Source organism: Cupressus sempervirens, chromosome 3 (genome assembly GCF_028749045.1).
Source record: "Cupressus sempervirens isolate cs-2001-9-10 chromosome 3, ASM2874904v1, whole genome shotgun sequence".
Lineage (NCBI taxonomy): Eukaryota > Viridiplantae > Streptophyta > Pinopsida > Cupressales > Cupressaceae > Cupressus > Cupressus sempervirens.
Genome location: NC_143120.1, coordinates 717,315,743 through 717,339,122, shown reverse-complemented (window position 1 = coordinate 717,339,122; position 23,380 = coordinate 717,315,743). Strand labels below are relative to the sequence as shown.

At 33.9% G+C, this 23,380-nt stretch overlaps 1 protein-coding gene across 1 annotated transcript in view; it reads left to right on the top strand.

Moving 5' to 3' along the window:
- Positions 1-10,224, top strand: part of LOC149568778 (GDSL esterase/lipase EXL3-like) — a 130,135-nt gene extending 119,911 nt beyond the window's left edge. The window contains exons 2-3 of the mRNA XM_089816776.1: positions 9,783-9,962; positions 10,070-10,224. Of these exons, the coding sequence (XP_089672902.1) occupies positions 9,783-9,962; positions 10,070-10,224 (335 nt within the window). The remainder of the gene's footprint in view (positions 1-9,782; positions 9,963-10,069) is intronic.
- The last annotated feature ends 13,156 nt before the right edge of the window (positions 10,225-23,380 follow it).

Here is a 23,380-nt window from a genome sequence, read left to right as displayed (position 1 = left end):
AAATTTTCTCCTTGTAGACCAAACTATGTAATCCTGCACTCTTCACAAAAGAAATAAGGAATCAAATCTTAAATTTGGAGACCCATATGCAGACATCCAATGCTACTTTTCCCAAGTCTCCAACTCAAAGTAAGAAACATTTTAGATACCTATTGTAATCCCAAAGTCAATTAGCATCATTACAAGTAGATGAAGCTAACATAAGGGCTAGATTGATCAACATCTAGTTGACATTGACTCCTCACATGGAGATTTTACACAAGGAACTAGGATATTTAGAAACACTTATGAAGAAAGACCCAAATATTTCTACATTGGATGGCTTAATACACCTTGCTGCTGAGTTGGCCATGAAAATCAAGTCTTTGGAGGTAGCATGTGATAATTGGGATGTAGCTCTTAAGATTATACTTGAGGTCCATAAATCTTGTTTTGGAAAAATACACTATTAGTGTATAACCCATTGATATCAGTGTCAAAAAGGGGGAGTAAGAGCAATGGGGGAGCAAGCAAGCTAAGCAAAGAGATATCTATACCCAAGGGGGAGTAAGAACAAAAGAAGAGTAAGAGAACAACAAAATGTACACATCAGTTCATACATGCACAGAGAAATAGTATAATTTGATGCAAATCCACTCAGCGGGAGAAAGATTTTGATATAGAATATAATAAAGAACATTCAATTCAAGGGGAGTTATGAAAATTTTGAGGTATAAATCATGTATTGCAAAATTTTGATATTTTGAAATTTTGTATAGAAGTTGAATAAAAATATATGTTATGCTCATAAGGATAAGATCATTAATGCATGACCAAGTGTTTTTAACACTTATGTCAAAGGGGGAGATTGGTAATCTCATATTGGTTTTGACAAGTGAGTGTCTATACACTTAAGTCATTTACTTAGTTCATGCAGAACAAGTAACATATGTTGAGCACAACATGTAAGTTAGAGCATGCTGAGTAAACAGTGAGTACTAAGTCACTCATGTGCCGAGTCATTCAAGTTCCAAGCAGATAGTATGGGCCAAGTGATTTAGGAGCCAAGTATGTAGTGCATGTTGAGTCATTAAATTGTTGAGTGATAGCATTAAAGTCATAGTTAGTTTTGAGCACCAAGGACTTTAGATGTCAAGTAACATATTTTTGACATAGTTATTTGTATTGGCACAAACTACTATGTAAACCATTTTTTATCTAACTTAAGGATTGATTTACAATCATTTGTAGATAAGGATGAATCTTAAGTGGGAATCCCTATGTATTACATGCATCCAATCATGCAAAGAGAAGTTTTAAGTGGCAATATGGGTGAATCACAACCATTGATTCATACCTAATCCTAAGTCACCTAGGTCTTCTTAAGGAGGACAAACCCTAAATTTTTTATGAAAGATCAAAGAGAGAGGACAATTTTCATGTGCAAATACGACATTCATGGTGACCAAGGTATTATGATTTGAGTTATATTGTAGAATCAATTAAAGGATAATAGAGGTAGGCAACAATGAACAACAAAGAGACATCTTATCAGAGATGATCAAGTACACATTAGTATAGAGGTGACCTAACATCAAGCAATAGAGTGCTAATCACAAGATCATTACTAAGACATTCTAATAGATGAATCAATTAGATCTCTTAACAAAGTAGTCCTAATAGGCTATATTGAAATCCTCTAACAAGGTGCTTACTTAATTATGAGTTGAATTCCTTTAATTAGGTACACTTCTAATAGGGTGCTGAAATCCTTTAATAGTGTAAGACCTAAAAATCTTTGTAAGCTTTTAATAGGGTAGAACTTTCATAGGGTAGATCATGTTTCATGATCACACATTGTAACCTTCATTGGATACACTTTATTACTATAGTAGTGAAGATTTGTGGGTGTCATCCCCACCCTAGTTTTACCTTCTCATTGGAAAGTTTTTGGGTAATCATATCTTGTGTCATACATGTGTGAATGCTTACTTGTTTACATACTTTAGATGTATATGATTTATATGGTATTTTAGTTTACTTATTGAATTATGAGATGGATGTATGGTGAATTTTTTTATGGGTAAAAGTTTGAATCACTAATTAGCCACCCCCCAACACCCCCCCCCCCCCCCCCCCTGCCCAAGAGTTTACCTTTCCTATTGTAATTACAACATATAAATGGGTTGGTAACTGTGGAAATTGTAAATTTTTCATAGGAAATCCATGGCTAGCAACTCTATCCCTGAGAATTATAGTCAGTGAAGAGCCTTTCAAGCTGTGGGATCTTGATTTCATAGATCCATTGAACCAAGCTTCAAGTGTTGGATACGCCAATTATTTCACCAAGTGGGTTGAAGCCACCTCGATGAAGAAAATGGCCTTAGAGGTCATGTGCCATTTTCTAAACTTAGATAGTAGTAGATAGTGCACAAAAAAATTCTTCTAATTAATTAAAAATTTTGTGCTATGATCATGGTATTCCTCTGTCACATTCATATCACTATTTTCCCCAAGGAAATGGTCAAGCTGAGTCAACAAACAAGAACCTCATCTTTATCATGAGGAAGCTTGTAAGTGTAATTCAAAGGATTGACATAAGATATTATATGAAGACTTGTGTGTAGATAGAGAATCACCCAAAAGACCCATCAGAATGATGCCCTTCAAATTTGTATATTTTGTGGAAGCCCATTTATCATTACCATTTGAACTAATAGTAGTGAAGCTCCAAAAGGTACTTAAAGATGAAGTTTTTTAGGATGCTTTGGAAAGGACCTACTACCTCATGAAGATAGAGGAGGAAAGAGAAAATGTAGTAGACCATATCACTAATCATCAAGCTTGTATGAAAAGGATTTTTGACCAAAAAGCTAGGCCTAAGACATTCATGCATAATGACAAGGTTCTATTATGAGATAAGCAAAAGGAACCTAAGGGAGCTCATTGAAAATATGAATCCCTCTAGAAAGGTAATTTTGAGATCAACAAGGTGTTGGAGCCTGATTCATTTAGATTGTGCTATTTGAATGAGAGGAAGATGACCCTAACCTATAATGGGTAGCATCTAAGATTATACCAACTGTAATGAATTTCTTTGTCTCTCTATATATATTGCATATAATGTTTTAGTTGTGTCATAGTTTAGATTGTCTTTCCTATTTTTGTTATTTCCTTATTGTTAGTTAGTTGCAAACTAGAGAGTTTGAATCCCTTTTCAATCACTAGTACATTTGACCCTATTTTTCGACCAAAATTTTTGACCATCTATTAAAATGTTTTAGATTGGTCAAAATATGGAAGGAAAAACATCTTGTTTTAAAAAATCCATTCCTGTGTTGGTCAAAATTTTGACCAACACGGGCTTCATAATGTTAAATTGAAAAAGGGATTTCGCTATTTCATTGTTATGCACTTGCCCGCGCGTGGGAGCTGCATGCAAAAATGGTTTTCGCTCTTCTGAATGCCTCAGAAAGATATGTCCTCATTGTGAAATGCCAGTAGATTCTCTTTGCAAGTTTCTCTTGTCTTCATTCATCCATTTTCATTTTGATCTAAGATCGATTGGTGGAGTATTGAGGAAGAATGACTTGCTGTAATAGTGGAAGCCATGGGCATGCCCTAGTTTGTCATTTTTTAAGCTTCAAACTTCTGTTTCTTCCAATGAACCGATAGATGCCTTTAAATTTTGGGGAGGAAGAATGTAAGATTATATTTTTCAAAGTTTGTTTTCTTTTTGTTAACTCCTATTTGAATATTGGTGCTCGAAGACCACAGTTTGGGTTTGAAAGACTCACCTCAAATCAAATTCATCATGGCCATGAGTAGGAGCCAAGTCTAAGACACCTTACTGCACGCCCTTGGATATTCAGATCCCACTAAATTTAAGAGATCGTGGACAGGAGAATCTCCAAGTCCCACTAGGTATATACTTCCAGAATTACCTGTATATATTTATATTTATCAAAGAAATACAAAATATATAGTAAATAAAATTTGGGTAAATTAAACACAGTGCATTGCAAATGATAACAGAGCACATTTATTTTTCTATCAGTAATGGATACTGTGTGTTTACTTGCAAAATGACAACTAAGAAACTCAACAAAAGAAGGAAAAGATTGGATGAAAAAGATGAATAATTGTAGAAGTAATATATCCTATGAAGTGCACTATGATGAGACATGTCTATTCAGACACCCCACCCTTTCTGAAACTGTTGCAGTTGCACCTCTCTGTTCTTATTGAAAACCATAACATCATTAAAATATGAAATTTTTTTGAATAGTAAATAAGTTGAATGACAAGAAGTCACTTCATTTGAATATGCTTTTGTAAGATAAATATATTAAAATGATATTATTGATATGACTTTGGTTAATAAGTTTCATCTGCAAAGATTTGGTTTACTTCCAAACTTTTCATAGAGTTTGGAATCAAGATTAGAAGTTTTGAATAATGTATAAGTTAAATGGGAAGAATTGGCTTTGCAACCTTCCAAAGGGGAATTTCATGCCAAATTGATGTCATGTGGCTGTGAATCTTGTCAACTAATTGACCTTTTTACAAGCAACTGCACTAACGAATAGTTCATTTATGCAGATACACTCTTGTCCTACCAGAATCACACCATTTTGTCATGTAAAGAATATAATCGTCTCTTGGTTTATTTTTGTGTGGGAAAAAGTAAAGTCTTACCAAATAATATAGTGCTAATTGTAACTAAAAGGTATATTAATAAGAATGAGTTTTTTTTAGCATACGCTTGCTTTTTACATTCAAGTTGGAATTTTGACTTCAAGTTTTTTCTATCCACCAAAAAAGCTCTCCGTGCTTATATCCTCTCAGATTTCCAAGAATGACTTCTAGAATGACTTTCCTTAGTATCACATTGAATGAGCATGACACAGTTTAAAGTTTGGGTAAAATGGGTGCTTCTCTTATTCTTGTTTTCATGACAAATATTTTACCATGGAGCATTTATAAATATATAAAAAATGGAGCAGTGACTTTAATTGTGTTGTATTTAAATATCTCCCTTTTGTCATGTTAAGAATCTAGTTGTCTCTACGTCAATCATGGTACATTTATTGAATATAGTCCCTCTTTGGATTTTTAAAATCTTGCCACTTCTTTTGTAGTGTGTTGGGGAGGACATTGAAGACTTGGAATACACACCAAAGCCAGAATTCAAAGGGATTTTCAAAGTGACCAATGTACCAAATGAGGTAGTTTAGGCTATTTCCTTTTCTATCATAAACTTTGTGCCTCTGAAACTTATTTTGATTCCTTTGAAATTTGATATATATGCAGAGAGAGCTTATTAAGCGGTGGTTTGATCATATGCATGAAGTCAAACTTGGGATTTATGTGACATACAATGGTGATTTTTTTGAGTGGCCTTTCCTAGAACAACGAGCTAATCATTATGGAATGAGAATGAGTGATGTAAGTGATTTTCCGTATCAAGTATGAAAATTGCTTAAATTAGAAAACTATTAGGGATTTTGAATTACTTTCTATTCAGGAGAAAGTTCACAATTCATGATGGTTCAATAAATCTGCATTGCCATTTAAAGTCTTAATGTGCAGAGTACTTGTTCCATATGCCTAAGTAATTTATTCTAATCTTGTCTTAGTTATATTGAATCAAACCATTATTTTATTTTTTCTTTTCTAATAAGTAATACATTTTGATTGTGTTCTCTGGGCATTATATCTAGCATGGAAGACTAATTTTTACCCTGACATAAGTGTGTATTTCATAGATAGAAAGTATATGACTAGAATGTTTCATTCGTGATGCTGTGAATTTAGAGTGTTCTGCACTCTCACTTTATATATTAGTTTTGTCTTTTTATTGATGAAAGCCCTTGCTAGGTTATGTTTAATTTAGATTGGATGGTGATGAATATTTTACATTAAAGTCACCTGGGATTTGTACATGGGTGTGCCCAATTGGACATGTTGCACCAGGGACCAAAGTTGGTTGCAATATGTTTCTGATTTTAGCACTCTAACATGTCTCTTGGTGATTTGAACTAATGGCTCTGTCATGTGTCTGAGATCATTTACGACTCATACTTATCCCATTTGACCTTAGGACAAGCATGTGACAAAATATTATTCATACTTTTGTTGATAAAAAACCCTTTGTTGCTGACATACTAAAATATAAAATATGAGATGCATGGCCAAGATAAATTAATAAATGAAGTAAAATATGAAAGATTAATTACACTAAGTTTCCAATTGTGTTTGGAAATGAAGTGAAAAATAGTGTTTTTCTTAAAATCTGTAGGTAGAAAAAGGTTTTAATGTGGATTTGGACAAGTATTAGCACAAAAATTATGTTTTTCCCTACTGCCAAATTAGTTTTATAGGGAAGAATCACCATGAATTTAATAACAACTCGCATAGCAATTTGGCTTGTGAGTACTAAACAAGTTTTACAATTATGGTTAGAATGTTTTACTATTTTCTTACCTCATTTGTCTAGGTCTAAATGCATTGATGCTTCTTAGGCTTCAGTCTCACGACCCCATTAATTAAGTCTATTTTACAAAAAATATTTTTAGCTGGGACTTGTGCGAGCTTTAGAATTAACTTTTCCTATGTTTGGATAGAATTAAAATTAAAATTTAAAACTTAAAATGTTGTATGTATATTTCTCTCTTTTGATTTATTTTATTCTCTTTCTCTAGGAACAACTCTTCCTATATCATTTCCAGTTGATTGGTATTTGAGACTGGCACTCTAATGTTGTTTACCTAGTCCCCTTATTCATGAAAACTAATATAGTTTAAAATTCAAGTTTAATTTATGTTTTCAAATAGGAGAAGGTTTTACAATTTCTCACCTGGACCCTATCAAAGTGATTTGTTAATTTGTGTTTGGTTTCTTATAAGTTTTCATTTCCAGTAAATCATTATCCTAAAGTTGTTTGCATTATGTGAAGATACTGTATCATGCTGATATTATTGTTGGTTGACTACAGGAACTTGGCTCCCATTGTGATAAAATTCAAGGTGAATGTCATGCTAAATTTGCATGCCACCTAGATTGTTTTGCTTGGGTCAAGCGTGACAGTTATCTACCATAAGGTAGCCAGGGCCTGAAGGTGCTAGTTCTATCTATCAAAACACTGTAACTTCTAATAGTTAAATAGCTTTTTGTTAGAGTTTCTATATTATGTTTAGAAGGAGTTTAAATTTAGAGAAATTGATCAAGACTTGCTCCAGATATTATTTAATCATTTGTGCTTCGTGAATGCATTTTATGCCTAGCCTGAAATTAAAATGGAATTTATTCTTGGCTTAGACTGTGCAAGTTTTCCTTTTTCACATATATACCAAAATGATTTTTTTTCATTAATTATAATTTTAATTCTATGAACCTCCTCTTCTTTTCCCTTCAAGATCTCGTGTCTTACTATCTTGATGTTTCTAAATAGTGGGCATATTCTTATGTATCTTTCCTATGTTTGTGGCAGCAGTAACACTATAAACAGAAAAATTGCCATTGATTTTGGAGCTGTAGTTCTATTTTAGACTTGCAGAACCTCTTCATCTAGAAGTAGAACATCCCTTATCCAAACTTGGCAAAAAGTGTACATTTCATTTTACACGTGTTCTGGAAGGTTACTTTTCAAACAATTTTATCTCAAGTTGCACTTTACTTAATGGATAGAATGCACTATGAACCTTTTAAATTGGTAGTTTCATGAATCTTGATTTTGTTTTAAGATAGGATAACAATTCAGTGGATGTCTTGTTTGAGATTAAAATGGTGCATATATGTTTAATCTAGTTCTATACCATATTGCCTACCAGCTTTCTTCAGCACACTGAAAAAGTTCTTTAAATGGCATTCTCTACTTTTTGTTTTCTACATGTTTTGAGTTTTTTTGTTTTTGGTGAATTTTTGTGAAAGGAGATTCCTCCCATTATATTGAAAGAAAGTAATTTGATTACAATGAATTCCTATAATTTGGCTAAGATCATGATGCAAATGCCTTGAGTGATGTCTTGCAGTCTTTTGATCTGATCAGGAGAAAATAGATTTCATTGAAGTTTATAAAATAAGCATATGTTTGCATGTTATTCATTGCCAATCTTTTCATCAGAGTGATGCATGCATCATGTATTCGCTCTTGCTTGCTGTTGAAATGTATCCTCAACCAGGCCTCCTTTTGAATCTCTTCTCAAACTAGAAAATGCTATCAATGCCACAAACCTATAGACTTGATTCACTGTGTTGTTGATCACTCTTCTACCACATTCAAATTTGTTGAGTGATTTGTATTTTGTTTAGTAGATGTATTCATGTTTTAAGCTGTAGACAACGAATTAGAAATATGTAAGTATTATGTCAATGCTTAACAGTTTAGTTAATTGTCCTAGGACAAGTTTTCCTAGTTCACTTATATTATATCTTATGTATGTTCCAGCCTGTTGACTTATTCTTGGTGATTCATGGTTATGATCCATTGGAAGTAAATCCTGAGGATATGGTCTACTTTGTAATGGAAGAGCCACAAGTCAGTCATAATGATACACTTGAATACTGATGCCAATTTCTTGATTCACTCATTTTGTATTTCACTAGTAGGAGTAAAAGATAATATTGCATTGCTATTTACATTGCTTGTTTAAATTATTTATCAGTGTACTGGTTTCATTGTTCTCCATTTCTGAGTGCCATGATATGTTCTTTTGATACTTATTTTGTGTAGACAATGGCTTCCTATTCAGTATTTGATGCAGTTGCAACATATTACCTTTACATGACATATGTACACCCTTTTATCTTTTCTTTAGCAACAATAATCCCTATGCCCCCTGATGAAGTTTTATGCAAAGGCAGTGGAACTCTTTGTGAAATGTTGCTTATAGTTCAGGTGACTAATCTTTCAATGGCTTGAAATCTTTTATAAATTGTTCCAATCTAATTTAGGGTCACTTAAATCTATCAAGGTTTTGGAATATTCACACATTTAGAAAACTGAAATTCAATAATGTATACTTTTAAAGATTTTTTGTAAATGAAATGGCTATTGAAATAATTACATTCCTAGTTGTTCCCTACTATTTTGGTACAACATTGGTTAAATCCAAGCTAGATCTTATTAAGTGTTATAATTCTTAAATGCTTTCTTCAAGTCCCGAATTTTCATTCTAGAAAAATTTGTTTATTTTCTTTAGCGATTTCATCCTTTTTGTTCACAGGTTTTCTGAAAGGTCCTTTGAGGCTTAAACATGATTATTAGTGCTTTGGTGATTATAATATAGGGTTTTGATGATATTATTGTTGGATTTTTATTAATGTATGAACCTTTGCAGGCATTCAAGGAAAACATCATTTGTTCTAACAAGCATCAATCTGAACCAGAAAAGTTTTACAATGGGCATCTACTTGAGAGTGAAACATATATTGGAGGCCATGTTGAATGTCTTGAAAGTGGTGTCTTCTGCTCTGATCTTCCTACAAAATTTTTTCTTGAACCTTCAGCTTATCAGGCACCTTTATGGTCAAAATTTCTTTTGAAAGAATATATTTTGCAAGAATTTTTCATTGAGTACTATGTTATCAAATTCTTCATTGGCAAGCCCAAAGTCTAGTCCCATTCTTGCAAAAGTCTAGTCCTTATCATATTCTCGCTAAAGTCTTTCCAAATTCTGTTAAACGAACCCAACACAAATTTTGTAAATAATGCATTGTCATATAAGACTTATCTCTACAATGTGTTTGTAACATCTTAGCTCTGAATTTGTTGGTTCTTTGGTGTCTTTTGATTGGTGTAGGTATTATTAAACGAGCATTGTGGAAGCAATTACAGTATTTTAGGGAATATACATCTCGAATAAAAATTATTGTTGGGGCAAAGCATGCTTCGAGTATTGTAAGAAATGCACTTTACTACTTGGCTGCAGGGAATGCTGATTGGGGTGTTAGTTATTTCTTCAATATAGGAAATGTTAACAGTAACTATGCTAGGATCTGTACAATGCTGGAGCCAGAAAGTTCATAGTAGCAGGGCTGTCAATCTTGGGATGTTCACCTTAAAATAGAAAATTTCTTGCTATGGCAGGGAGGCCATGCAATGTAAGAATAAATGATGCATCACCCTACTTCAACAGAAACTGGGCACCTGCTCTCTCCAACTTGGAGAGCTCACTACCAGGATCAACTATTGTTTACTTAGACATCTATGACATTGCAGTGGATGCTGTTGCTTATCTATGACATCTATACAAGTTTTTCACTATGTAGCTTGGATGGACCAAAAGATTCATCACTAGAACCTTATAGTTCTGATTCTGATTGTGGATGTTCTCAAGAAAATTAGAATTCTGCTTCTTACTAGAGTAATTCCTTCCAGACTTTAAAATTTCATATCAAACCAAACATTGAACTGATTAAAAATCCAACCTTGCTGATTGTGTGAATGTGTTCCATAAAGATAGAGGTTTCACACATCACATATCCTTTTGTTATTCATTGATTACATGATCAATAAATAAGTTAACTAAAATCTCTATATTTCATGTTATATCCATTTGCAGCATGTGTCTCATGGCTATGTTTTTGTGATGGGCGATAACCAGAACAACAATTGTGACTCTCATGTTTGGTAAGTAGAGTGGAAGCTTAAGTTTCTAATAGACTGTGTGCCACCTATATTTGTATATGTGACTTTTAAATGGATTGAATTTGATTTGTCTTATTTTAAAATAGGGGATCTCTTCCTGTCAAGAACATTCTAAGAAGATATGTAATGTGTTATTTGCAACCGTCACAATTGGGATCCGACATATACAGACGTCATTAGAAATTTAGAGGCACGAGATTTGCCAGGATGTTACTAGACAATAGCTTTTATGACAACATGAATTTCTTTTTGTGGAGAAAATCCTAGTAGTAGTCATGCATCATATGCAACCTTCGAATATTGGCAGGGACCCTGGTGGATAGAAAACTAGTGGTTGTGAGTATGTGTCATTGGAGTGTCAATTCCTGACTAGGGTAAAGCTTCTTAGGAAAATGCTCTCTATAGTAAAATGAGCAATTGCAGACTCTGCAAACTCACTTCTCAGTCACATAATTTGGTGGTTGTAATTTCCTTATGTTTCTGATTACGAGATACTACTTGAATTCTTCACAATTCAATGAATATAGAAATAGTTTCTTGTATTAAAGTAATATTTGAATGATTCTTAATTCCAAATGCATATATAGTATGGTTTAGATCAAAATAATTATGATTGCATAACAATTAAGATGATATATATTTTCTATTTCTAATATACAGGAAATTACATGCAATGGCTGAGGAAATTCTCAGTACCTTGTACTGTTCGTTGTGTCTGATATACAAGTAAGAATTTGCAAATATGCAGGCCATCTCTGATATAACTTTAGATTTATGCTCTAAATATTGTGATAAGTTGTTTGATATGACAATATAAATATACTCAAAGATGATGTCATTTTTGATGGTAGACTTTATATGCCTGCACTGAATGGGTGCCAAAGGCAATATGCTCTCTTACAGAGTGATCATTATGAGATACAAAATATAATAAGTTCTTCCAATCATCTTGAGTTGAATGATAGAACTACCTTTTTACAGCTTTCATTAGAAATGATTAGTCATGTTGTAAATGATGTGAGTTATATCTCTTTTCAGTCGCACCCTTTCATAATAATCTCTAATCCCTTCTCTTATGATCTAGATTGGTTTGTTAAAAATAAGCATTGGGTGGGGGTGAGTTGGTGAGCGAACATAAAGAGTCCTCTTGGTGAGCGTACTTGAATTGTTGGCTTGGCAAGCTAACTAGGGGAGTCAGCTTGGCGAGTTGACATGGCAAGTCAACTTAAAGTGGCAAGTTGGTGGGGCAAGTGGGGGTGACTTGGTGAGCTAACCTAGAGACTTGGCCTAGGGGGCGAACTTGGTGAGTGAACTTAGAGAGTTGACTTGGTGAGCATACTTTAATTGTCAGCTTGGCGAGTTGACTTGGGGAGCCAGCCTGGCGATCTAACATGGTGAGTGGGCTTAAAGTGGCAACTTGGTGGGGCAAGTTGGCAAGCTGACTTAGCGAGGCCACTTAGAGATGCAACATGACGAGCTGACTTGGTGAGCAAGCTCAATGAGCGGACCTAAAGACTGACCTTGATGAGGCACTTTGGTGGGGTGACTTGATGACTGAACTCAAAGAGTCAACTTGGTGAGCATACTTGAATAGTCGACTTGGTGGGACAAGTTGGTGAGCTGATTTAGCGAGTCCACTTGGTGAGGTGAGAGGTGAGTCAACTTGGTGCGGCGACTTCGTGAGCTGACTTGGTGAGCAGACTTAAAGACTAACCTTGATGAGGTGCTTTGGTGGGGTGACTTGATGAGCGAACTTAAAGAGTCAACTTTGTGAGCATACTCGAACAATCAACTTGGTGACATGACTTGGTGGGCTGGCTTGGCGAGCCGACCTGGTGTGTGTACTTAAACAGTAGACTTGGTGAGCTAACTGAAAGAGTCAACTCATTGAGGTGATTGGGTGGGACTAACTTGGTGATCTAACCTGGAGAGTTGACCTAAGGGATGGGCTTGGTGAGAAAACTTAAAGAGTTGACTTGGTGAGTGCACTTGAATTGTCGTCTTGGTGAGAAGAATTGGGGACTTGGTGGGACATGTGGGCGAACTAACTTGGTGAGGCGACTTGGTGACATGAATTGGTGGGCTAGCTTAGCAAGCCAACCTTAAAGAGTCAACTTTGTGAGTGTACTCGAACAATCGACTTGGTGACATGACTTGGTGGGCTTGGCGAGCTGACCTGGCGTGCATACTTAAATAGTAGACTTGGTGAGCTAACTTAAAGAGTCAACTCATTGAGGTGACTCGATGGGGGTGACTTGGTGAGTGAACTTAAAGAGTTGACTTGGTGAGCGTACTTGAATTGTCAGCTTGGCGAGCTAACTATGGGAGTCGGCCTGGCAAGCTGATATGGCGAGTCAACTTAAAGTGGCAACTTGGTGGTGCAAGTTAGTGAGCTAACTTGGTCAGGTGACTTCACGAAGCAACTTGGTGAGCTGACCTACTAAGTGTACTTAAAGACTAACCTTGATGAGGCACTTTGGTTGGGTGACTTGATGAGAAAACTTAAAGTGTTGACTTGGCGTGCTGACCAAGTGAGTTTACATGGTGAGCAAGCTTAGAGAAGCAACTCTATGGGGCAACTTTGTAAGCACATTGAGTGAGCCCACTTGTTGGGGCAAGGTGGTAAAACCACTGGGTGAGTCGACTTTGTGAGTTGACTTAATGAGTCAACTCATTGAGGTGACTGGGTGGGGGTGACTTGGTGAGCTGACCTGGAGAGTTGGCCTAGGGGGCAAACTTGGTGAGTGAACTTAGAGAGTCGACTTGGTGAGCGTACTTCAATTGTTAGCTTGGTGAGTTGATTTGGGGAGTCGGCCTGGTGATCTAACATGGTGAGTGAGCTTAAAGTGGCAACTTGGTGGGGTAAGTTGGCAAGCCAACTTAGCGAGGCCACTTAGAGACATGACATGGTGAGCTGACTTGGTGAGCAAGATCGATGAGCAGACCTAAAGACTGACCTTGATGAGGCACTTTGGTAGGGTGACTTGATGATTGAACTCAAAGAGTCAACTTGGAGAGCATACTTTCACTAGTGCATTTGGGTTCATTTTTTGACCTTCATTGATCAAATTTTTGACCTAATTTTTGACCAAATTTGACCAACCCATTGGTCAAAATTTATCTGGTCAAAATTTTGACCAACTCACTAGTACATGATTTGTCTCAATTTTATAACTAATTATATATTTTTCATATTAGTTACTGTCAGTATTTTTCAGGCATTCTATAAAATAGTTCACATCCCTTGCGTATGATATGACATTTTGCATGCATCCTACACTCTCTCTCAACTGGCTAATGATGGATTACGTAGAGTGATCTGAAACCATGATGCCAGAAAACACACAATCAAATCCAAAATGAACTTGCATTACAAATGGATTGTGGAAATCTGATATTGGTAAAATTGCATGCATGTCTACTAGGACAATCACAACTTAAACATATATTTGTCCTAGTAGACATGCATGCAAAATTAACAATATCAGATTTCCACAATCCATTTGTAATGCAAGTTCATTTTGGATTTGATTGTGTGTGTTTTTTAGCATCATGGTTTCAGATCACTCTCCATAATCCATCATCAGCCGGATGAGAGAGTGCAGGATGCATGCAAAATGTCATATCATATGCAAGGCATGTGACTATTTTATAGAATGCCTGAAAAAAATTTACACCTACCTATTGGTAGAAATTCCTACCTTCATTGGTCGAAATTTCTACCTTCATTCATCAAAATTTTTGACCTTCATTAGTCAAAATTTCTACCTTCATTAGTCAAAATTTTTGACCTTCATTGGTCAAAATTTCTACCTTTATTGGTCAAAATTTTTGACCTTCATTGGTCAAAATTTCTACCTTTATTGGTCGAATTTTTTTCCTTCATTGGTCAAAATTTCTACCTTTATTGGTCAAAATTTTCTACTTTCATTGGTCAAAATTTTGACCAATTCCTGGCAGAACTTGCACCATGGCTATGGAGGTTTTTTGACCAACGTATTGGTCAAAATTCTGACCGAAAAAATTCCGACCAATGGGTTGGCCGAAGTTGGTCGAAGTTTGGTCAAAAATTGGGTTGAAATTTTGACCAATAATGGTCAAAAAATGGTCTCAAATGTACTAGTGAATCCCTACAGTCAGAATCACTAGTCAAAGCCATCTGTTACCCACATTTTGGACTAAGCCTTTCTTTTCTTCCCTTATTTTTCATAAAGTCGTTCTTACCCTTTGAACGTTAAACTTGAACTGCAAGGTTCAAGGTTCAAAGATGTTTCACCCATGTTGGGATGTCTTGGTCATGTTTTAGCCTTGCATTATCTACATCTTGAACCCAAATCTTGAACTTGAAATCTTAAACCAATTGGTTCAAAGATTCATAGTTCAAGAGTTCAACTTGCCTATTTATGAAAAACCAATAGGGCTTGTGATGTCTGGTGCATTTCAATGCTTTTCTTTGAAATTGAAATTTGAATTATTTGTGGTTCAAGTTCAAAGTTTGGTTTAAGGGAATTCTTCCATTATGTTGAATCACTATATGAGCATCATATCCCAATATGTATAACATTATTGAACTTGAACCTTGAACCATAATCCATAGTTGAAGAGTTCAAAGTTCACAAATTTAAAATTTGTCCCATTGGTGGCATGTGGCATTGTAGGTGGTAGTACAAAATTTGATAATTATTTCCCAAAAAGGCCTAAAAGATACACAATTAATGTTAATTGGCATGAATGATGGTATAACAAGATTTGATATGTGTGAAGTTAGAAAGAACTCATTAATGATTAAGGCTCCTTGTCAAATTGATACTTTCCCTATTTATCCATGCCACGATCTTCAAGCTTGAATAGTTAGGGGTTTCTCCTTTTGATCATTTTACGACAAATATATGAAGTAAGCATTCTGGTTTTCTTTGTAGACACAAGGAGTTTGTAACTTAGTACTTTTTAGTAGGAGATTTTCGTGCATTTCCATTGGTGAGTCCCATTTTTCCTCTCATAAGCTACTACTTTATTCTCATTTGATAGTGAAGTAAGCTTCTGGCAAGGTAGACTTTAAGAAAACCCCCTCTAGAAAAATATATAAATTATTGGCGAATCTTTCATTATTTTGAAAAATTAAAATATTTTTATTAGTGAATCTCTCATTTAAAGAAAAAAAAAATTATTTACATTGGTGATTATTTTGGAATCATAATTTTTGAGTAGAAAATATTGGCAAATCTCAATAATAATAGGAAGTTCACTAATCATAATGGAATATTACCAATCAAAATTGAACATGTTTTATCTCATGGAAATTATGATTATAGTTACATTATATTTTAAATCAATATTGAAAACTAAATATTGGTAATGTATCTCTAGAGTAACTAATAATCATGATAATTATTGATGAATTAATTTTAATTTATTTGATAATATATAATATTTAGGTGAATCAATTCTAGTCATGTATCAAATATTGTGGCGAATCTTTGAGTTTAAATTTTTTAATAAAATAAATTATTAAGTAATTTTAAATATTTTAGAACTAAATTTAATAAAAATGGGGTGATTTAGGTTGCATTAAATCTGAAATTATTAGCCAAATTACTAGCAAAAAATTTCCAAAATTCACAAAATTACAAATATTCACCACTAGAAAACACCCTAGCTTCTAGTTTTTCTTTTTCTTTTCATATTTTCTTTGTGGACAACTTTGAAAATATATAGTTCTTCAATGGATTCCTTTCACCCTAAATTTCCCAAAGAAAAGAAATGTACCACCTTAACTAACTTACCTGAAATAGGAGACACCTTCCTCACAAATGAGGATATTGGGAAGGTGGTGTCAAGGTTCTCAAAGCCTAAGCTTGGGTCAATTGGAGAGAAAGTTTCCTTGAGTGGGTTAGTATAGGTTGGGAGTTTTCCAAAAGCCATACCTTTTCAAGAGCTTATTTTAGAATGGAAGGATAATTATGATGCTACCAAAAGGTGTATCAGGACACATATCGGTGAAGTCTTGGCATATGTGAACAAGTTCATCATAATAGGTGCCTTAATAATTCCACCTTGTGAAGTGTATGAAGATAAGAACATTAATATCTCCTACTCTTGATTCACTACCAATGCTAGTGATTTCAACAATTTCATTGCTAGAAAGTGGTTACTTAAATTAGAGAAGGGAAGTTCTTATCTTCTACATCCCTTGATGTGTGAGTACATGAACCTAGAGGTTAAAAATACAATCAACCTCTTGAATAGGGTAAAAGAAAACTAACATACCTTTTTCTAGGGAGAACTAGATGTACTCTTTCATCCAAACCATTTTGAGTGAAGGTAAATAAATTGATTGGGAAAAAAATTATAGCATACAGATTTTATGATGAGCTTTTATAGCTATCTACGATTTCTAAATTTTATATGTCTTTATAATTGTTCTATATTCTAGCATGTTGTAGGGAATGGAGCGTGTATCACATCAGGTCTAGGTTGATAGTACATGTTGATCTATGAATATTTTCTTTCTTTACAAAAAGAAAAGAATCTAAAGGACTTCAGGAGAGTAAAAGACACTTTCCTTTCCAATTTGGTATTTGAACTTCAAGGTAAGTTAAATAGAAGGTTAATAGAAAAGATGACTCTACTCATTATCATTTATGACAGCTTCTTTACCTAGTTCCCCAAATTCACATATGTAAGGGTTGGTGGATATGAAGGTAAGCCTTTGAAATTACCCATATATTGTTTAGATTACTATGTGCTAATAGAAGTTTGTAGGAAAGTGGCAGAGGTGGACAAAAAGTGTAAGGCTAGAAAAGGTTCTAGTTTTACCTTTCTAATTGAATTGGGTTATTACTAGTGTAAGAGCATATAGAATTATTTTAGTCTTGACATTGAGTTGAAACTGATAAACTAGACACCCTACTCTTCCTAGCCTAAATTAGATAGAAAAGGATTTACAAAGTCTCAATTTGAGTTGCACCCCACCTTCACTCACATGCCACAGATAGATGATTTATGGCTTGATTGCAAAAATGATTATGAAGTAAGGGAAACATGATGCTCCAGGTTTAGTCTGAAGCAAATTAGAGAATTCAAGTTGCAAATAGATGTTACTAATATTGAAGAGTATGAAAATTAAGAAGTGGTGGACCCATTTTATACATAAAAAATTAAAGCTTTTCCCATACCTAAGCTATATTGGGATTCACCTAAGGAACATGATTTAAAAACTAGAAATCTTCTCATTATTGAGAGAACCAAAAAGTGGCTAGCAAATAAAAGGAAATCAAATTTGGGACAAGCTAAATAAAAAATTCAAAAGTGTTCTACTAGTTCTAGCTCAGTATTGCCTATTTTCCATACTGGTAAAGTTATCACACGCTCTTCTATAGGTGATTTGAATCCCAAACCTAAAGTTGAACCTATTGTTCAAAGTATATTTCAACTTCCACCTCCATCTAGGTGGACTCATTCATGTAACCAAAGGAAGAAGGATTAGAAAACTATCCTAGTTAACTTGACTAAGGAGCTAATTGAGGTTGAAATTATAACTTAGATAACTACTACAAGTTCAATTGGAGCAATTAATCAAAGCAATCAATAAGTTGTAGATGGAGATAACACTCTTAGTTCACTACCTATTGGAAATTCCCTTATATTTCAAACTCCTCCACCTAAGAGTGAATCCTCTACACCAAATTGGTTTGATTTATCAATCAATAGGAAAAGAAATGTATTTCTATTGACTGTCTTAGTAGAGGATATGGTGAGAAAATTCCTAAAAGAAAGAAGCCTAAAATAGAGACCCTACTAGAGGTAGATGAAATAATAGGGTATTGTAAAGAAGATGTATATAATCCTGTAGTGGATAAAATTTTTGATTATATTATGTCTCAAGATTATATCGTGGAGAAGACTATCCTTGGACCAAAATCCAAAGCGCTAACATGAATATCTTTTATGTCAATAATGCAAGAGTTGAAAATAGAATCTAGAAATATTGGAAGGATAAGAAAATATTAAAATAATCCATGTGATTGATGGCCAAACATATCCATGCTCTCTATAATCCTAATACTAAAACATTGCCCAACATTGTCTTTGTGGTTGACATTATCTATCAAACTAATCATAATTTCATTGAATAACTAAAAAGAGATAGATCAATTGTCCACACAGTTGATGAATGGATCAATTCAATAATATCTCATGAATTTAACTATATTTCTCACTTTATCAAAATGAATACTAAGAATGATAAGGTGATGACTGATCTGGAGTTGAAGATACATGTTTGGGAAGAAAAGAAGGAGAAATGGGATGAATTTATCAATTGTATCATTGTGATTCAAGAGTACAGGGTAGAGAATTTTCTGGTGAAGAAGCCAAATGTTTGCATAGACATTGAATTCCTATTTAATCCCAAGAAAACTTGGAATGGAGAAACATAGTGATCAAGAAAAATTTGGATCAATGCTTTCAAATTTTAAAAGATTTAGAATGTTTAAAACAAATTTTGAGCAATGACATCAAGTGCATTGGTTTTGGTATCATGAAGAATGAGGACAAGCAATATTAGGAGTTGAAAGACATTAGATCAACCTTCTAGGAAAAATTGAAGGCCATGAAAGAGGCCACTGAAGTCGTAGTTAAGAATTTTACAACTACAACCTAGGTGGACTCTATTATGACCATCTATGATGATCATTTGGTAGCTCAAGAAAATAAGTTAGAACATGCTTACATGATAATAACCATGTGGAAACTAAGGCTAGAGAAGTTGGGCATGCCTTGACAAAAAGAAATGATCAAGTTCATGGTTTTTCACAAGTAGTGTAAAGAGGCTATAGGAGGGTTTCCTACAATCCATGTACAAAACCAAGATGCTGCCAACTCAGTTGGCAATTACATAGGCTTATGGGACTCAAGCCAATAGTCTTTGTTTCTTTTGTTTTTTAGTAATTATGTTTTTCAAAAAATACTATTGTTAATTCAAATAACTCCTTGAGAAGGTTAATTTTTGAAACTATTTTTGGAGCCCTATGTGGCTATTTATGTTATTTTGAAAAACTTTGAGAGGGTCAACTCTCATGACACATACACTTTGTTTTGTTTTGAAAAATACTCTCAAAGTCCAAGGGGTTTGGCTTAGTTGGTTAAAGTGATGACTTCTCATCATGGAAATCCTAGTTCAAATCCCAAGAGGGACATCTTTGTGGAATTCTAAGTTGTGACTCTTGGTCTTCTATTGGTTGTATTTGTTTCATTTGTAAGAAGTGGATTCTAAGTTATGACTCTTGGTCTTCCAATTGTTGTTTCTAGTTTTATTGCTCAAAAGGAGCTTGAATAAGTTGTCATTGTTTCTCTTAAGGAGCACCCAATATGTAAACAATCCTAATATAAAAAAATACATTCGAAGCATTTGCTATACTTTGTTATATTTTCATGTGAATGTAGAAAGATCTTTATCTTTTCTAGTTGGTTATTTTGCATATGAATTTTATGGTTCTATTTCATGTAAGATGAATTTCTTATGGAGTTTAATCTTATGCTTGCAATGATCATGATTTTTGTGAAGAGAAACACTTGATTTAATCTTCTCTTTAGTCGAGTTTGTTGATCAAACCCTTTAATATATATTGAATATAAGTCTTAAGGCTTGTGTTTGTATTGTTATTTTAAAAAATATGTAATGTTCTTTTATATTTATGGGAGAATGTCCAAATTCCTCTAATAATTTCTAGTTAAAAGTATGTGCATAACTATTCTTAATTAATAAAGGCTTTTATTGATCAATCATCTAAGAAGGGGGTTACACCATTAAATTTAGAGAGTTTACTTTCCAAGAACTCAATTGTTGTAAATTTGTCTTTTCTCTAGGAGATTCTAGTTTTTAAATTAGTCATTTCAAAATAAGAGAATTTTTTTTTACCAACAACGGTGACAAATAGATTGCAAATGTGCAGTATTCCTATGCATCTACTCTAGAAAACTCAAAAAAAAATAAAAGATGTTATGAATTCAGTTCTTAGATTTGGTTTGAACATGTGAGGGTTTCCTAAAAATCACCTAGGATGAATCTCCAAGCAAAAACCCCATTGTCATTCCTTCTCAAGGGAATTCAACTCTTAGAATTCTATTCCAAAACTCAAGTATACAAGAATAAATCATAGACATGAAACCATACACCCAAGGAGTACAACTTAAAGATTGAGATATCTAGATACAAAAGGAAGCCATAATTTCATCTCTACAAATAATCAGTTATCACATTCTTGTAAATGAATCCATGGAATATTTCAACTGTTAGAATGCTTAGAATAAATACCAAATGTACTAATTGAACAAATAAACAATTTAACTACATCAGATCTTAACAATCATTAACTCGGCCTCTATAGAAAACTATTAGTAACACAAACTATTAGTCTACTGTCCTAAATATAAAAAACTCTAGAATGTAAAAATCAACAATAGATCATCACAAATAATATTCACACAAGTTTAACACCAAAGAAGGAGTGTAAGTAGGGACACTAGGAAGAGGAACAAAAGAAAGTTTGACACTAGTGATAGGAGAAAACAACCCTAAATCTTGAGCTTCTTGAGCTAAAGGTTTAACATTGGAATGCACAAAATGAGTAATAACACACAATAGATTAACACATTGGTCAATATCATGAATAAATTTCTTAAGAGCCTCTATAGCTTGAATAGAATCTTGATTATGGTTTTCTTGAAGAAGCCAATTACCCATTTTTTCAAGTTCATTTGAAAGTTTTTGGAATTTTTTAGGAGGAACTCTTAAAGCATTATCTTCATCATGAGATGAGCAAGAAGAAATTTTCTCCATAAGAGGATTAGAATTAGGAAGAATCAAAGTCTCATCTAGAATCCTAAGGAAAGGAGAAGAAGACTCAGGCTCAAAGGTACCCATAAGTCTACAATTGTGTCTAACCCTAAGATTAGAAGGACTAGAAGTAATAAAGCTCATAAACCAATGCAAGGAAAATAAACTAAACTATAAAACATAAATATTTTTATATTTTTGAATTTAAAATGCAAGAGCATCAACTAAATCTAATCTTAATGCAAGAAAAGACATAATCAAATGAAAGGAAGTATAACACCACAAAGCATAATAGGGCATCCAATTATACACAAGATAATATGAAAGGAAATTGAAAATACAATAAGGCATCTAATTCCACAAAAGAAAGGGGTAAGCATGTAGGGTTCACCAAAATGAATAGAAAGAAAATGGTGACCCTCTTCACAACCCCAATTTCCAAAAGGAATTATCCAAATTGATTAAACACAAGAGGGTGTTCAATGCATAAATGGATCAAGTGATGAAAAATAGGGAGAAAGAGGGGGAGGTTATATGATCTTTCTATTGTGAGGGAAAATGTGATTAAATCTTGAAATAGGTAAAAGACAAATACTAACCTTGAATTTGGAAAATGTTGATTTCTGATGTCTATATGTAGTTTCTAGAAAATTTGCAACTTGTTGTAGATTGGAAATGTCAAGATAGAGAAAACCTAGAAATATTTTGTCTTTTTAAGGGATGTCAACCTCGAACCTATTGGCAGGGCAGAATATTACCCTAGGGAGGAATTGTACCCTAAAAAGTTGACCTTGACCTCCACTGCTTTGAAAAAATTTCTATGCATAGATCTTGCAAGTTTGATGAAAAGGGTATCTAAATCTGCTCTTCATTTTTTGTTCCACACCTATATCTATAGGAAAAATTGTTTGTTTTTTGGATGGAGGGTTTGCCTCAGTCAAACCCCAGTTTGGAATTAACCTTGAAATATAATTGAAACAATATATATGCATAAACAAAGTAAATCAAACTATTCACCTTTCTTATGTGGAAATCCTTGTGGAGGATTCAAATCCTTGAATCCACAAGTATGGGTGCTCCAAATGTATGTAAAATGTATGTAGGATGTCTCAAATCAATTTCATTAGATCCTCAACACCAATCTTGAATGTATCTTTGCATAAAAGAAGGATTGGATGAATGTGGATAGAGAAATATTCTACAAGAGGGCTCCATAGAGATTTAATCCTTCAATGGCTAACAATGATCATCCTTGATGAATTGGATGCTTGAAAGCTTGAATGCTTGATAGAATTTCACTTCATGAAATAATGGATGTAGAAAGGTAATAGTTTTCTTGATATCGCAATGCATCTTCTTAGAGAAAAATGAGAGGAGGCTTCCTTATATAAAGATCTAGGGCACTAACTCCTAGAGAAGGCTAACATAGGAGTAGTAAATCTCATTTAATAATAACCCCTAGGAATAGACCTAGATTAAATGTAATTTAAGAGTCTATCATTCTGAAACCCAAAATAGCTAACCCAAAAGATGGGAAAGAAACTTTTTGAAGCCTAAAATCCTAAAACTCTTGGAAATTGAAAATAGGACTTGGGGTCAGGGATGACTCAACCCTACCCTAGGTCAAGGTTGAGATCATCCTTGACCTAGGTTAGGATTGAGGTTGATCTTGACCCAAAGGCCAAAGTCTTTAGTTTCATAGAGTAGATTGTTAGAAATAGGCTAGAAATAGAGAAAGAAAAGAATAACAAGGTGAAAATAGTCAAATCCATGCAAAGACCCATTCAAGATGCTTGACATGACCCCAGATCAGTTACTCAGAGGATTAAATGCTCTTAACATAGAATTTCTTCCATTTTAAGATGATACATTAAGCCCCCACTTTAGCAAGAGTATGGACTTGATGCAAACTC